Here is a 17,568-nt window from a genome sequence, read left to right on the forward strand (position 1 = left end):
ACTGAGATAAACATTCCTGTTTAAGCATTTCTTTAATGTTTCCTCAAACTGATGTTAAATGCAACTTGTAAGATTCTTGCATTCCCCCAAGTCACGTGTTTTGCTGTTTCATGAGAATCCAAAATGTTGAGCTATAAAGCAAAAAAAGATTTCTCTGTGATTTACCAAGATGCTGGATACCATTTGATGACCATTCCAGCAGTGATGTTCAACAGAGATGCTTGGAGAGAATCTAAGAAGAATTCTCGACCTAATTGATTTGCAGCAGTTATATATAACTACTAGCATTTCAGCCCGGCGTTGCCCGGGTGTTTGGAGGTGTATGTTGAGCAAAAAAAAAAAAAAAAAAGCGGTAAATTTTTTAAACTTTGATTCCTATTATGACCCCTTAACATTTATTGTTTTGGCCTCAAATCAAGTTATTGAGTTAGATCCATGTCAAAAGAACCTATATCGTAAATTTCAAGTGTTTAGGCCGAAAATTGTCGGAGGAGTTTGGTAGAGTTCTCAAAGGTCAAATCGTTGAACTTTGACCCCTTAACAGCCAAATTTCTGGCCGAAAACAGATTAAAATGATTTTCCCAAATTTCAGTACTATGTATGTCAAATTTCGAGTCTGTAAACTGAAAATTGACAGAGTTATATCATAGGAAAATGTACACACACACAGACACGTTCACTTTTATAGGTTAAACAAAAATATATACGTACTAGCATTTCAGCCCGGCGTTGCCTGGGTGTTTGGATGTGTATGTTGACCAAAAAAAAAAAGTGGTAGTAGGAAGGCAGGCTCGAACCCATACCGCGAAGGAGGAAACATATACATGCATACATACATTTATATATTGCTAACTAAAAATTTTTGACCCAAACCGATGAAAAAGCTTGCCCTATCTCTGAATACCCTTTATGTAAAATTTCAAATGTTTAGACCAGAAATCATCTGAGTAATTTGGTAGAGACCGCAGAGGTCAAATGTTTTTTAACTTTTTGTTTTTGACCCCTATTATGACACCTTAAATTTTATTGTTTTGGGCTCAAAGTTAGATCCATGTCTAAGGAACCTATCTGTAAAATTTCAAGTGTTTAGGCCGAAAATTGTTGGAGGAGTTTGGTAGAGTTCTCAAAAGTCAAATCGTTGAACTTTGACTCCTTAACAGCCAAATTTCTGGCCGAAAACGGATCACAAAGATTTTCCCAAATCTCAGTACACTGTATATCAAATTTTTAGTCTGTAGACTAAAAATTGACAAAGTTATTGTGTAGGGAAATGTACACAGACAGACACACAGACACATTCACTTTTATATATATACTAGCATGGGTTCCCGGTGTTGCCCGGGTGTGAGGTGTATGCTGAGCAAAATAAAAACAACAAAAAAACGGTCAATTCTTTTAATTTGACCCCTATTATGACCCCTTAACATTTATTGTTTAGGGCTCTAATCAAGTTATTAAGTTAGATCCATGTCCAAAGAACCTATATCGTAAATTTCAAGTGTTTAGAAGCAAAATTGTCGGAGGAATTTGGTAGAGTACTCAAAGGTCAAATCGTTGAACTTTGACCCCTTAATCGCCAAATTTCTGGCCTAAAACGGATCACATAGATTTTCCCAAATCTCAGTACCCTGTATATCAAATTTCGCGTCTGTAGACTAAAAATTGACAGAGTTATTGTATAGGGGAATGTACACAGACAGACATACACACAGACACACAGACAGATACACAGACATGTTCACTTTTATAGATATACTAGCATCGGTGCTCAGCGTTGCCCGGACATTTGGAGGTGTATGTTGAGAAAAAAAAAAGCGGTCAATTTTTTTAACTTTGACCCCTTAAAATTTATTGTTTTGGGCTCTAATCAAGTTATTAAGTTAGATCTATGTCCAAAGAACCTATATCGTAAATTTCAAGTGTTTAGACCCAAAATTATCAGAGGAGTTTGGTAGAGTTCTCAAAGGTCAAATCGTTGAACTTTGACCCCTTAATCGTCAAATTTCTGGCCGAAAACCGATCACATCGATTTTCCCAAATCTCAGTACCCTGTATATCAAATTTCGAGTCTGTAGACTTAAAATTGACAGAGTTATTGCATAGGGAAATGTACACACACACAGACAGACAGACACACAGACAAATACACAGACACGTTCACTTTTATAGATATAGATGATAACTATTTTCCTTTTGTGCTTGCTTGTTCTCACTTAACAGACAATAAGAACAATTGTTGCATGGGAGTCACTTCCACTGAAACATTTTTGTTTTTACTCACGTCCACCTCTAACAAGGCATATCGCCACTTGGACATAAGATACTACTATTTGGAACCATGCCTAGGAAAGATTAACAAGATGTTGGTTCATGTTTTCATTAGCAGCTAGCAGCCCTTCATGCTAGATTTGTCAAAGGCCTTGGTTATATCAAAGGCTACAGCTCTGGTTTCACACGCCTCGTCCAGTGCATGGTATATGTGTTCAGAGAAGACTGTTAAATATCCGCAGTAGAACAACATTACCTAAATCCATATTGTTTGTCAGAGAGAAGATCTGCTTTTGAGAGGTGATGGACTAGCGATTGATCAATTAAGTTCTCAAAGATTTTAGCGAAGAGGAGATGATAGGGTGATAATTGAGAGGGTCAATCCTTTCACTTGTACCACAGAGGCCATCTTCCAGCTATTAGGGAAGCAAGATTCAGCAAGACATTTATTGTAGAGCTGGGAAAGTATGGGGACTAGCTCAGCTGAGCATTTCTTAATTAGTATAGCAGGGATGAGACGAGGCCCATACACTTTGGAGGTGTCTAAGTTTTTTTATGATGTTGTGGATATGAGAAGGGGTGATTTTCACATCATCTAGCGTGGCTTCCGTCCACATAGGGAGATTTGGGAGGGAGTTGTCTATTGTGTCTAAGATGGAGTTGGAGGCGAATCACCAGGCAAACAGTTACACCTTCTCAATTGCCGTGCATGCGACCTTCTGGTTGTTGGATAGTGGGAGAAGTACTGATTGCCCTTTATTCACTACACTATTATAGATTTTCTAGAAATCACGAGTTCCTACCTTTTGTGATTCTATACGTTCCTTGACTATTTCAGCATGTTTTCTTTTGACTGTTGCTATTTCTCTCTTACAATGATTTCTAGCATCTATGAACTTTTGCCTATTTGTATTTGACTTATGACGTACAACCAGCAGAATGCATGCTGTCTTTGTGCAATGCCAGTGCATAATCTGTAGTGGGAACATGTGCTTCAATGCCCACTTTGCATGATTCAGTTGTCTCACTGGCATACTGTTCAGCAGAAAGAGAGAAGAGTTGTAAGCTATATTTAATTTCAGAACAGTTTCCGATGGTTAGTTGTTCTATACAAGTCCTAGAGGTGACTGGTTCTCAGTAGATAGAACAGTTTGCGATGGTTAGTTGTTCTACACAAGTTCTGGAGTTGAATGGTTCTCAGTAGACAGTTCTCAGTTGGAAGCCACAGAGCAAAAGATTCTTCCCGTGTTGACACGAAGAAAACACATGCGAAGTTGCTACAGAGAAGGTTTAATATTTATGGAGCAATTCTGCTTTCTGATTGGTTAGTAGCAGAACGTGAATTAATTTGATTCGCCAGTTCCTAGCAGCATCGTTTATAAATAGAATCTCCTGACTGTCAGGGACCATACCCTCATTATAACTCAAAAATATTGCAACATTGGGTCCATTAAAATGTAATGACACTGTTAAAAAAAGGCGTACAACATTATAACTGAACACTAAACTTTATTTCTCACTAGCTGGATGCTTGTCGTTGCCCAGTCGTACGATACACTTTAACATGATATTTTAATTCATGCAGATTGCATATGTATTGTTATAAAATTAATCCTCTGTGGATTATTATATATCACAAGGAATAATTTACTAATTCGCAAAAAAAAAAATTAAAATTAAAAATAAATATTTGGGCTTAACGATAGATGCTCTGAAAATCACTTTTGATTAACGTTTTGTTTTAAATTATGCAAACGAATAAATGATTTGTGGCGATTTTAAATGGTACCTCTTTTATCATAAATTGAACTCATTAATAAGAAAAAATTAAAATAAAATAGCGAGGTACACCTGGGCTTGAACAGGATATTATTCGATCCGTAGTCAAATGATTTACCACTGACCTATATCTCCAGATGTCAATAATTCTGTTTTTTGTTTTAAGAAAAAACTATTTGCTAAGATTTTATTATCTCCCTTGCCGGTGTAGCATATAAAATTTCCCCTGTAAAAATTCTTCTCTTTTATCTTAAGAAAAAAACTATTTTTAAGATTGGATTTTTTTGATTTTTGATACTTATCGCATGTATTTCTGTACAAAACATATCTAAGAACACTGCCAGACATATAAATTACCTTTGTGTGAAATTCACAAAAGATAGGCTCAGCCGTTTCGGAACCTATGAGGAAAGAACACACACGCACCCAAAGTGACTTTTATATAATTGTAGAGATTTAATTTTGATCCGACTTTCAAAAGTAACAATCTATTTATTCGATACAGGTGTGTGCATGTAGGTAGAATTGGCTTTCTCTTAACATGCAGATTTTAGCGTCACCGTTATGTTATTACATCTCAAAACAAAAAAATAGATGAACAGAACAGACTCATTTACTGTCCTGTTCTATTTAATGTTGTGTTAAACAATATCATTCGATCAAAAGGTAAATTGATGACAAAATCCATTTCTAACATATTTGTATCAACAAACACAAGAAAAAAGTTAAGAAAAAACTTTATGTCAAATGTTAAAAAAAAAAAAAGGTCCCATGTTGTGTGTCGATATAACATCATCATCGGCGGTCACTCGTGTCCGAGTAAGACTGTCCTCCGTTTTGGCTTCTGTGGGTCCTCAGGTGAGCATAGAGCCCAATCCTAGACCCAATTTGTCTTGTGCAATTTGGACAGATAAAGGTAGTGGTGGTGGGGTGGGGGTTGGGTGTTTCTGGTTGATAATCTGTCCTTTCTGTGCTTGCGTTTATCCTCAGCAGCTTGATTTAGGTCACTACTATAAAGCGCAGCACCTTCGTGGACAGCGCTCCTCCATGCCAACCTGCTCCCAGCCACGTCCTCCCATGTCTCAAGGTCCATGTGAAACCGCTTTAGATTTACTTTGATGTTGTCCTTATACCTCATCTTTTGGCCACGTCTTTTGGTCGATATAACACAATCACGTTGACAAACCGGTTCTCGCTAGATCACCAAAGTTAAGCAACGTTAAGCCTGGCTAGTACCAGATGGGTGACCATTTGGGAAGGCAAGGTGCTGTATGCACTGTGAGGTAAAATACCAGGTTGAGAAACTCGTGCGGTCTATCCTTCTCTCAAAAATAGATGGGAATCTCTTTAGCCATGGTAGGCACCCCGTCCAGTGATGAAGTCATGATAAAAATAATACCCTTGATAGCCCTGGCGAAGCATTAAGTATTCAGTTACTAACAAAATTTGAAATTGTTATTTCCATGGCAAGTGCTCGTCTGAGCTCCAATCTCTCGTCCCCCCTCGCCAATCATATCAAATTACCTACTATTTATTTTATATGCTGGACCTTTCTACTTGCATGGTGATAATGGCTTGAATTAAAGTTTAAAATGCAAAAGTCAAATATCATGGCTCAGTTGTGTTTTAAACAGAAACATTCGTTTTGAATGCACCCCTGTCATATTAAAAAAATCTCTTGTTGATTTTATATGCCGGGCATTTCTGCTTGTGTGGTAATAAAACTTCTCAAAGGCACTTGTGATGTTAGGTTGTATAATGTGTTAACTTTTATAATGTGGCTGTATAATGTGTTAACTTTAGTTAAAATTGCCCATTCCATCTTTCATTTAACTTTTTCGATTATCGATACTTATCAACGAGATTCTAAACCAAAACCTATCTAAAAACACTGCCAAGCATATAAAATACATTTGTGTGAAATTTCCAAAAAAATCGGCCCAGCCATTTAGGAGACCAAAAGGAACAAACTCACACAAACACACACACAGACAAAGTTCCTTTCATATAACAGTAGAGATAGATATGTTACATAAGAAAGGCTGTCTGTTTAAATGTATGTATGTATGTATGTATGTATTACATAAAAGGGCTGCCCCCTTCTCATGTAAATAAGAAGGCAGACTAGATAAGTGAAAATGATATTAGGAAAAGGCTAGAATCGAACCCAGTAGCCAAGTGGATAATTGAAATTCTAGGAATGTAGTTCATTGTTAATTCTTTTAGAAATAACTAAATATTATTTATGTCAGAAAAAGAGAGATTGTCCACTATTTTAGAAATAACTAGATATCAAATATGCCAGTTAAAACAATGAACAATGCTAGTTTATAGATAATAAATTTTTAAATAGGTTAGATATTGAACAATTAAAATTGGGAATCTTTGTTTGCCAAAAGTGTGTTTGGACAGACATATGTAAAACCCACGTGAAATTTAGTCACATTGGTTAACAGCACACCTTGACAACATCTCAGGAAGAGATCGGACTACAACTGTGAACTAGATGGATTGAGAATGGGCCCCCGACTGCTTGCCTGCCACATCCTGCCCATTCTCGTCCTACACACCCGTTTTCTTTTTTCCGACCACGTGGTACATTTATTCTCCTTTTGTTCCTTTTTCTTCTCATGCACATTTTCTAATTTGCATATGCGCGGTTTTTTGCTACTGCTGACGCTAATCTCTTTGCAAGCCATCCATCCTTCGCTTCTGCTGATATTTTCCCACACGCTCATATGCTCTATGTTGCACCAATATGCAACAGGTAGATTGTTCTTATTCCGTCAGCCATAACCGTGTATAAGTGTTAAGTTTATTCGTAGTTATTATCTCTTGTAATGAAAATCGAACTTTTAACATCCAGAAGAATGCCAAACTGATTTTTAACCAACGCTCTTAACCGTTACATCATGGCTACATATGGATCATATGGAGATTCATTTCGAAATTTCGCCCACGTTCCTGGCCTTGACAACGGTTCCTTCTCTTGCCCCCAGATTGGGATCAAAATGTAGTATCTGTTCTGTTCTCGGCTAGAAGAGGAGAAATCCTTCTTAATCGAGACAATTTTAATTCTTTTCCTATCTGAAATACACTGGATACCCCACCAGATTAAAAAAAAAAACAAAAAAAACAAAAACAAAAAACAAACAAAAAAACGACTTTATGTCTAACTTTGCCATCACAGGGATATATATAAATAGAGACTAGACGGCTTCCAAGTTTGAAAAAATGCACTTGATAAAAGTCGGAAGTTACATCGGCAGAAACGTTATAATTTAAGATGTGAATAGTAAATCCGAATAATTCAACCCCTCATGTAGATAAGTGACACTGACACTTCTTGTGTTGATGAAATCAGAACATACATTACGTAAACTTCATGAACACAAACTTAATTAAAAATATAAACAAAACAACGAGTATTTTTTACTGGAAAAATTAATGAAAACACATTTCTGTTCTATTTTAGAGCCAATATCATCATCGTCGTCGTCACTTCCGTGAAAATAAATAAACATATTTCTGACACTTTTTTTCTCTATCGTTTATTGCCAGTAAACAAGCAGACGAAACAAATTAAGAAAACAATGATTTATGTATACAGCATTAAAAAAGAATATAAAACTAAATCTGATTGGTTTAAATATATTGGTTCATCCAATCAAAGCTAAGTTTTCTTAAGCATTTGACATTTATTTGTCATGCCGTGCCATGTTGTATCATCCCTCCCACCAATTACTCAATATTTTGTTAAAATATAATACAATAAATAGTTTTACCCAGTTAACACATAATGCAATGTCATAAATATTTTTAAACATTACATAATTATTATGATTTCTTTTTCTTTGTATTTGGCTTTAAAATACTGAAATGTACGCATATTCCCAACTTGCCGTCATTGCCTGATCATTCATTGGATTCATGTCAAACAAAGCTGCCTGTGACCGTGTTTCAAGCTTTTAGCGTAAAAAAATGAATGACACACAGAGACCTTTCCGTGAAAGACGGACGTTTTGTAAGTCAATTTGAACTAATAATTCTCTGTTTCCTAATCTAACGGCTACAATAAGATCTATTCTTTCTTCGTCGATTGTGTTTTGCATGAAAAAATGAAGACATTTTCACCGATTAACACGTTTTATTGCACGCAACAAGATGGACATGAAGTGGGGGTTCGATTTACTATATGATTTAAGAAGAAAATTGATCGAGTCGCGCAGTATTTTGTTGCGCATTTTTCTTTTGTTTTGACTTCATGTTAGTTTTTTTTTTTATATATATATATATATATACACGTTTTGTTTTATTTTTGTTTTCTAATTAGAATTAAAAATATGTAATTTTTTTAAATTTATAAATGATATTTTTAAGTTTTATTTTTTGGAATGAAATTGAATTTATACATTTTTTATTATATTTATAGAATTCCAGATGTTAAAATTTTTATATATTTTTTTTATAAATCTTTCTCTGTGTGTGTGTGTGTGTGTGTGCGCGCGCGTATATATATATATATATATATATATATATATATATATATATATATATATATATATATATATATATATACTAGTGTCTATATTTTTCCAGAAATCCAAGGTGCTTTCAAAATAATTTTTAGGGAAGAGAGTGAAAAAAAAATAACGTTTTTTTTTTCTTTGTAAATATCAGATGTAACACACACACACACACACACACACATATATTATTTTTAATTTGTAATTAAAAAGAACATATTCGACTTTTAAGAAATAAATGCATTTATTTTGCGATATTTCTTTTCATTAATTTAGCATCTTCTGGCTATCTTTAAATGATTTTGAAGAAAAAAATGGATATTTTTTTTGTACTTATATATTTTTGGTACCGCGCTGAAATAGCGTTATTTCGAAAGCCGTTCTTAACATGGGTAGAGTGTTTTGTAACTATTTTGTGCTTCCATCATACAATGCAGTAAAAATCGTGAAACTTTAATTTAATCTGAAAAAAAAAAAAAAACTATTTAAAAATAGCGCGGTACCAAAAATGCATAAGCACTTTTTTCTGCATATAAAAATATACCAGGCTTGATGTATTAGAGTTTTGATTCTTAGGCATATCTATGTTACCGCGATAAATTCAATTTTTACGATCAATTTGTTTATTAAATTGTTATGTAAACGTACAGAATAATGGCTACGAAACACCTCCCCATGTTAAGAATGGCTTTCTATATAATTATTATTTCAGCGCGGTAACATAGATGCACAAGTACTTTTTTTTTTTTTTTTTTTTTCAATTACAATAATGAAAATGCAAACAGAATCAGGGTGCTACTTTAGGAATAGTAGATGAGGATTCATATTAACCGGAATACTCCCGATTGCGATGGACGGAACAGTTCGAAAATGGCCAAACCGTCGGCGAGCAGTCAACTAGTACCGACGTTAATGGAAAAAACTTTTTCATTTTTTTTTCCTCTGACAAGTCAATTTACCCCCACCTCACCCCACTGTGTTAAGAATGGGTTTCTTTAAATCAGTAAGTCAATCAGTTTTCTTTCAACGTATGATTTTTTTTTATAATCTTTATCTTAATCTGTTTTTGCGGCTTTCAAATCGTAAACTCTTTCGGCCATTTTCGATTTGTTTCGTAAATTGCAGTCGGAAACCTTTGGGTCGAGAAGGGTAGGAAGCCTGGCCTACTCAGAAGCACCCAGAACAAATTCACATGGCATCCGCATGAGCTTCATCCGGATCAGAGGGGTAACAGTGCTTGCTACACTCAAATTGGCCTTTTGTCCTTAGTCAATGGAGAGGAGAAACCCTTCTATACTAAGACAATTTTATTTTTGCCTACTTCCAGAGTTCTCCCTTTTTTGGGGGGAGCTGGTTTTCCCCACATTAAAAATGACCTTGTGTCACATTTTGCTTCCGTGGGGAAGCAAATAAATACCCATAATGAGCTTAGTTTATTGACGTTAATTTTTACTTTTGCCTCATTTCAGTCTTTTCTGCTCCCAGTCAGTGAAGGAGAAATCATTCTAGACCGAGACATTTTAAAAATTTTTTGTCGCAATCCAGAGTGTTTATTTTTGATAGAAGAGCTCGCGATTTCCCCACATAAAAAAAAAAAACAAAAAAAAAATCCTCGTGTCTAATGCTGTCCTCGTGGGGAGGCAAGTAAACAGTGGCGATTTTTAAATATGGCACAAAAACAATTTCCTGCGACCTGCGTTAATAAAATTGTATGGCTACTTCTCGTGTGTTTGTATGTGCTTTATTTATTTATTTATTTTTAGCGCCAACACGATTTACGCATTATTTTAACACTTAACAATCGATTATTTATTTGGTACTATTACAGCTTTTAAACCAGACAAAAAGCCGACTAGGTTAGGTTATGGTTAAAAAAATCTGTTTCTGTCTGGTTCAAAAACTGTAGCAGGCAGCAGTGCTGTTATGTGCCTGGCAGCACCGAGCACCATTTATTCAAATTAAGAAACATGCAAAATACGAACCGTGCTAGTGTTTAAATTGAATTTTACGGTATCTTTTCTGTATTAAATTGTTAGTTGAAAGTACAGTATAGGACACTTATTAAGAGTTGACAGATCGTTTTTTTTTTTAAAGCTGTCATTTTAAGAAAAAAACCAAAAAACCATATACTTAATTGTCATATCGAAAATAGTAATATATCCAAAAATAACGAGAATCCACCGAGTATAAAGTTATTTATAGTTAAAAGTAATTTTTACAGAAAATTCAGTAATGTTATAAAGTAGATAGTGAAGAGTTCACACTCGGGGGACATAACTCGGAACGCAAAATTTAGATAACACCGTAATGGCTTCCGACATTTGTAGCCTATAGCGGTGTAGACTTAATTTTTTTTTTTTTTTTTTTTTTTTTTTTTTACTAAAAACACAATAGCAGTTGTTTACTTCATGCATTTTCGCAATTTTTGGATATATTACTGTTTTCGACACTAACTATTGTTTTTTTGCTTAAAACGACATATTTAAAAAAAATTAATTTGTCGACTCTATTTTACTCCCCCCCCCCCAAAAAAAAAAAAAACAAAAACAAATCACAGTAAAGATTTCCTGGTAACACGCGATATGTACAAATAAGAGAGCAAATCAAATATCGTAATTCCTTTGATCGAAAAATGAGTTACCCTTCTTTTACCCTATTAAAGGAAATTTAAAAAATAGACCCTATCGTTAGTCTATTCTTTTATTAACCTGATTGCAGCAGCACCTGTTGTTTAGATTTTAAACGAATCTCCTCAGTCCTCACCTCGAAAAATTTTAAAATACACTTGTTTTCAGTCATCATCATTTAAAAATACATCTTACATAACAGTAAATAGATGTTACTGATTATTTTAGACGTCATGTCTGTCGTCATAAGTGCAACCCAGATTATGGGTACTTGTTTTTCTTTCTTTCTTTTTTTTTTTTTTGAGTCTAAAGAAAAACAGAGTAATTGTTGTTGTGGCCTCATGCTTCGAGATAAATAAGAGAAACGATACCAAAAATATGACCCGTTGTATCATCGATTGAGCTCGGGTAATATAGTCTGACACGGGGGCGGGGGGGGGGGGCGAAAGTCAGTTGGGGGGCAACATCTTAAATTAGTCTTCCTGTCCCGTATATCTCCTCTCATTATCTCTTTTTATCTCCAGCTATGGGTTAATACTTGTGGTGATACCCCCTACTCTTTGTAATGGACTATTCCAATCGTTTTGTAGTTATACTAGCAGTTCAGCCCGGCTTCGCTCGGGCCCTATGTACTGTTCATAACTTTCCCCATGTGTGAATACCCTTCATGTAAAATTTCAAATGTTTAGACCAAAAATTGAGTAATTTCTTGGAGACCGCAGAGGTAAATTTTTTAAACGTTGACCCCAATTTTGGCCTCTTTACCTTTATTGTTTTGTTTTCAAATAAGTTACCTATATCTAAAATTTCAAGTGTTTAGATCCGAAATTGGTGGAGGAGTTTAGTAGAATCTGTAAAGGTCAACTCTTTCAACTTTGACCTTTTGGCAGCGAAATTTTTGCCATATGTTTTGATACTATTATGTAGTATTTCAAATGTTTAGACCCAAAATTGGCTGAGTAGTTAGCTAGAGACCACAAAGGTAAAACCTTTTGAACTTTGACCCCTTGGAAGCTCAAATTTTCGACTTAAACCGATTAAAAAGCTTGCCCTATTTCTGAATAACCTTTATGTAAAATTTCAAATGTTTAAACCAGAAATTGGCTGAGTAATTTGGTAGAGACTGCAGAGATCAAATTTTTAAAAACTTTGACTCCAATTTTCAACCCTTAGCATTTATTGTTTTGGGCTCAAATCAAATTAAAAAGTTTGACCCATGTCTAAGTAACCTACATTTAAAATTTCAAGTGTTTAGACCTAAAATTGTCGGAGAAGTTTTGTAGAGTTTTCAAATGTCAAATCATTGAACTTTGTCCCCTTGACAGCCAAATTTCTGGGTGAAAACCGATTAAAAAGATTTTCCCAAGTATCAATACCCCTTATGTCAAATCTCGAGTCTATAGATTACCTTTTACTGTTCATAAATGCACACACACACACGGCATACTCACATTGATACACCGGTTCCCGCTGGGTCACCGAAGTTAAGCAATGTTGAACCTGGTCAGTACTAAATATGTGACTATTTGGGACTTTCAGGTGCTGTATGTGCTCTCCGCTTATCTCAGCATTGTTTCCAGTCGTCTTGGACTTCTCCTTGCCACTGGACCCAAACAATGCTGATTCAGGAAAGGTGTAGTTGGGATTGTGTAACCCATGCCTCACAATTACACATGCAGCTGCAGGGGGTATCCTTTGTCTTTCGAGACTCAACAGAGGCATCGACACACGTGCACAAAAGTGGAAGCACTAATGACAGAAAGTATAAAATCAGAGTGAAGGGGTGAGGTCAAATTAAATACAGTTAAAGTAATAGACAGAAACATGGTGAGTGATGGATGACTTGGTGAGTTAATTGCAAATTACGGCCAAGTAGAGCAATTTAAAATGGATTAAAAAGTAAACGTAACTAAATCCCAAAACTTTATTTTGTGATTGGAAAATATAAGGAGAAAAATAAAGCGTTGATTAAGTCAGCTTTAATATAACAAGGCCGATAGCCTTTAGTCGCGTGCTCTCGTGTAATGCGTGAATGTAAGATCGACATGAAATTCTTAAAGATAAACTAAAATGACCGAAAAATGGGCTGAAATGACTTAAATAAATAAAAAGTAAATGACTTAGAATGACTTTAATGAATTTAAAGATGAATTGAATTACCTTAAGAATGGCTTGAATGCTTAAAAAATAACTGGAATCCTTCAAAAACAACTTGAATGATCTGGAGAATGACTTGAATGGCTTTGAGACTGGTTGTAAAGTGGGTGATCATTTTACGTTAAATTAATACAAAAAAGTGATCAACCACTTTATATCACAAAGTTACAAACATAAGTACAGCATGTAGTAAGAACAGATACTACACTTTGAGATATTAAATTTATTATTCATGTTAAAAAATACATTGAAAATCAACAATGAACAAAAAACTTAGGCACATGGCCAACTCAAAAGGGGGGGATTGTGAGGGTCGTTGGTCATCCTTGTCACTCCAGAACTAAACAAAATCAGAAGTTTCTCCCAGCTAGTATCTTCTTTCACCATAATACCGCATTCACCCTTTCATACTGGGGGACGTCCTACTTAACTCCCAATTTTTAAAACATTTTTTATTGATGTGTAAAAACAAAAAATATAACAATAAAAATGGTACAATAATTCATTTGTGTCGAGGGTGGGGGAAGAAAAAAAAAAAGCTTAAAAAGCTAAGAACAACATCTATTAACAACAGACCTTTGTTCTTAGCCAAAAAAGCCAAGCACAAAAGTGTTACTTATAAAGTCGCTTGCACGCGACTAATAACAAGTGAAGCATGCATGGTCCCCCGCGAGTGCACAGTGAACGAGGCGTTGAAAAAAACCCGACTAAGTTCAGCATTTGCCCCCCCCTCATTTAGCTCCAAAAGTCCCTAGGGAACGTCAAATACTGGTCAAAATTAAACTGTGCAATTTTAGACCTTAACATATGTAAATTTGAGTTCTGCACCATGAAAAAAAGAAATGACTAAGTCCATCATTTGCCTCCCCCCCTCCCCACATAGCCCCAAAAGTCCCCAAGGCCTTAACATATTTAAATTTGAGTTCAGCACCATGCAAAACTGCTAATTAGACATACACAGAAAATTTTGGACAAATATGGTAAAATAGTCCCAAGAGTGGAGTGTTTTTATTAGCCCTAAAAGAGGCCCTGGAGCACACTCAAGAGTCATCGCAAAGTATAGACAAACAAAATTATATAGAAATAAGTTAGTTACAACTTTTCAGAAAGTTTTATAAAAATCCAAGGCATCAATTTTTTTAAATAAGCACAAAAGTGTCAATTTTAGCCATTTTAACCTGAAAGGCACCCCTAGGGCCGGGAAGGGGTACTTGGAGATTTCCTAGAAAATCCGTTCTATTACCTTCTTACTCGTATCATGTTTAATGTTTGTGCGGAATTTTTAAAAAGTTCAAGGCGTAGTTATTGAGAAAAGTGCGGACAGACGAACGGACAAGGGTGAATTTACAGGTCCACCGTCCTTTTGTCGGGGGACCAATAAACAATAGCAAATAAATGTTTGGTATATCATGCCCTATATTGCACAAAAAAACATGACTAAAAATTTTTATAATATACTAGCGGGGGTGGGGGCGTCTGGCTTCGCCTAGTCTTAAAATGCGTTTAAATATGATATTTTAATTTGTTCAAATTTCGTATATATTATTATAGTCGTGATTTCTAAAGTAAAAAAAGAATATTTGGGTGCCATTAACTAGAATTGTAGCCGAAAGCAAAACTGTAGCATTCAAAGCTGGTAACGTTACCACTGTTGATCACATTCAATGCTGCCAAGACTAAACTCATTTCCTTCAATAATTACAAGAACCTTCTCTACCACCAATAGCAATGGCCAATGACTCTTTATCTGAGAGTAGATCTTTTAAACTCCTCGGCCTAACACTCACAGGAAACATGAGTTAGAACAATGACATTGAGAGTATCGCCAGGACCGCTGCGAAGAAGGTAGGTTCTCTCTACCGTGCTAGAAAGATACTAACGCCCGAAAGTATCCTATACCTCTATAAGGCCACCATTCGCCCATGTATGGAGTACTGTTGTCATATTTGGGCTTGTGCATCTGCCACTAGTCTCTCGCTCCTAGACAAGGTTCAAAAAAAGAGTTGCCAATCTGATAGGTCCTGAACTGTCATCTAAACTTCAGCCTCTGTCCCATCGACGAAATGTTGCATCCCTCTGCCTGTTCTACAAGTACTTTAACGGTAAATGCTCTGACAAACTGCAAGCACTTGTGCCCCCTCTACGTAAATACCCCCCGATAAACCTGACAAGCAGCTAAATCCCACCCCTTCACAGTAGAGATCCCTAGATGTAAGAGAGCCTTCTACTCCAGTAGTTTCTTCCCCAGAACAGCTAGACTTTGGAATTTCCTTCCGGGTCTCTGCTTCTCCAACTGTACTGACATGCAGAAGTTAAAGTGCAACGTGAACCGACATCTTGCTGCCCAACTCCCTACACACTACCACCAATGCCTATGTCCCTGATAGTAGCCCCCTACAACAAAGTGGCAGTGTACCTTGTTTGGGGTGAAAATGTAATAATAATAAAAAAATAAAAACATGCATATGAAATGATTAAAAATAAACTAAGATGAATGTAAAAATGTATAATAATATTTTTTCTTTCAATTTTGACCCATTTTGACCCTTTAAAAACAATTTTGACCCTTTAAAAACAATTTTAACCACTTAAAAACAATTTTAACCGGTTAAAAAACCATAAAAGAACAGTCCATAAATAATTCAATCATTTGAGACCTCTAGCACTGCTCTGCGACTTTTTGTTTCGGAAGAGATAGTTTGAAAATATTGGGACAGACAGACATAGTGAGTTTTATAAATTAGATATTTTAACTAGCAAAGATACCTGGCATTATGTGTGTAAAATCATTTTTTTAACCCTTTTCCTTGTCTTTCTCTCTCTCTCTTTGGCAATTGGTTTAATACAGGGTGACCCTCCCCCCAAAAAAACAAAAACAAAAAAAAAACAAAAGCTAAATGGAGGCCATCTAGAACATATGCTGTAGAACGGCGAAAAAAAGGCCAAAGACCCTAGTGTTTTGATGTGATGTTTTGAATATAATAAAGTAGTTATGACCAAAGTTTCATTTCATTTAGACAAGAAACGGGGCCTAATTAGAGTTGGGCCCGCGTTTTTTGGGGTCACCCTGAAAAGCAAAAAAGAAAAATAAAGCTGACTGTTTGACTTAGTTTCAGTATTGTTTTGTGAGTAAAAAAAGTATATTTTACATTCATGCACTATACCTGGTGATTCTACACGAATGATCTGGTGCTACCATATGAGGCTGCTTGAAAATACTTCCTGACCTAAAATGTACCAACCACCACGGTTGTTGTTTTCCTTTGCGGAAGTCAATCACATTCTGCAAAGTCAAATACCAAAGCAACAATTTTTGTCTCCAAAAAATAGACTTCATAGCTTAGTGGTGGATGCCCTTTTCTCTTCCTGTCCCTGCAACCTCTTTCCCACAGAAGAGACGTTGTGAGCCTGTCTCTGCTTTATCGTTATTTTCATAGCAAGTGCTCGTCTGAGCTCCAATCTATGGTCCCCACTCGCCCAACTTTCATGAGAAACACTTGACTAGATGAAACCACTATCAATAACTTCTCACACTCTTTATCTGTGCCTAACTGCACGCCTGTGGAACTCTCTTCCGTTGTCCTGCTTTTCAGCTGACTACAATATTGTCGTCTTCAAGTCCAATGTGAACAAGTTTTTGATGAGCCATCCCTTTTAAGTAATCCAATTTACCCAATTTCCAACTAACAATTATTACAGCATTTTCCCATTGACTGCTGTACACTCATTAACCCTTATCCTCGAGTGGCTTCTGGTGACTCCTTTATAACCTCCCCCTCCTGGAAAAGAATCCTATCAAACCAAACACCATGAATAAATATTTGAAGATGTTAAGGACTTGAAACATAAAAACTTTTAGCAAAATAAGCAAATTTGCCCTTAAATAACCTGAAATGGATTGATATGCCAAAACAACCAAACCAAACATGACAAACAAATATTTGGAGCCGAAAAACTTTTTCCAAAATTACCAAATTTGACATTAAATAATGTGAAAAGGGTTGATATGCCGTAAAACAAAGTCTTATGACGTGGGTAAATGGAATACTTCATAACAGTAAAAACCATGGTAATAAATCACATCGATGGAGAGACAAAACAATGGTTATCGGTTAACGTTTATTGATGTTAACATAACGATTACATAAAAATATCTACTCAGATGGGAACAGATTGAATTGGAAATGTCTGCTACGAAGAACGATGTTCGT

General features: G+C 35.6%; 1 protein-coding gene across 1 annotated transcript in view; it reads left to right on the forward strand.

Annotated features, from left to right (window-relative positions):
* The first annotated feature begins 7,600 nt into the window (after nucleotides 1–7,600).
* LOC145293261 (microtubule-associated protein 1 light chain 3 alpha-like) overlaps nucleotides 7,601–17,568 on the forward strand; it is an 88,312-nt gene continuing 78,344 nt past the window's right edge. The window contains exon 1 of the mRNA XM_080139856.1: nucleotides 7,601–8,071. Coding sequence (XP_079995982.1) covers nucleotides 8,029–8,071 — 43 coding nt within the window. The 5' untranslated portion in view covers nucleotides 7,601–8,028. The remainder of the gene's footprint in view (nucleotides 8,072–17,568) is intronic.

The sequence above is a fragment of the Euprymna scolopes genome, chromosome 14 (genome assembly GCF_053919585.1).
Source record: "Euprymna scolopes isolate OS-2025 chromosome 14, ASM5391958v1, whole genome shotgun sequence".
In the NCBI taxonomy this organism is placed as follows: domain Eukaryota; kingdom Metazoa; phylum Mollusca; class Cephalopoda; order Sepiida; family Sepiolidae; genus Euprymna; species Euprymna scolopes.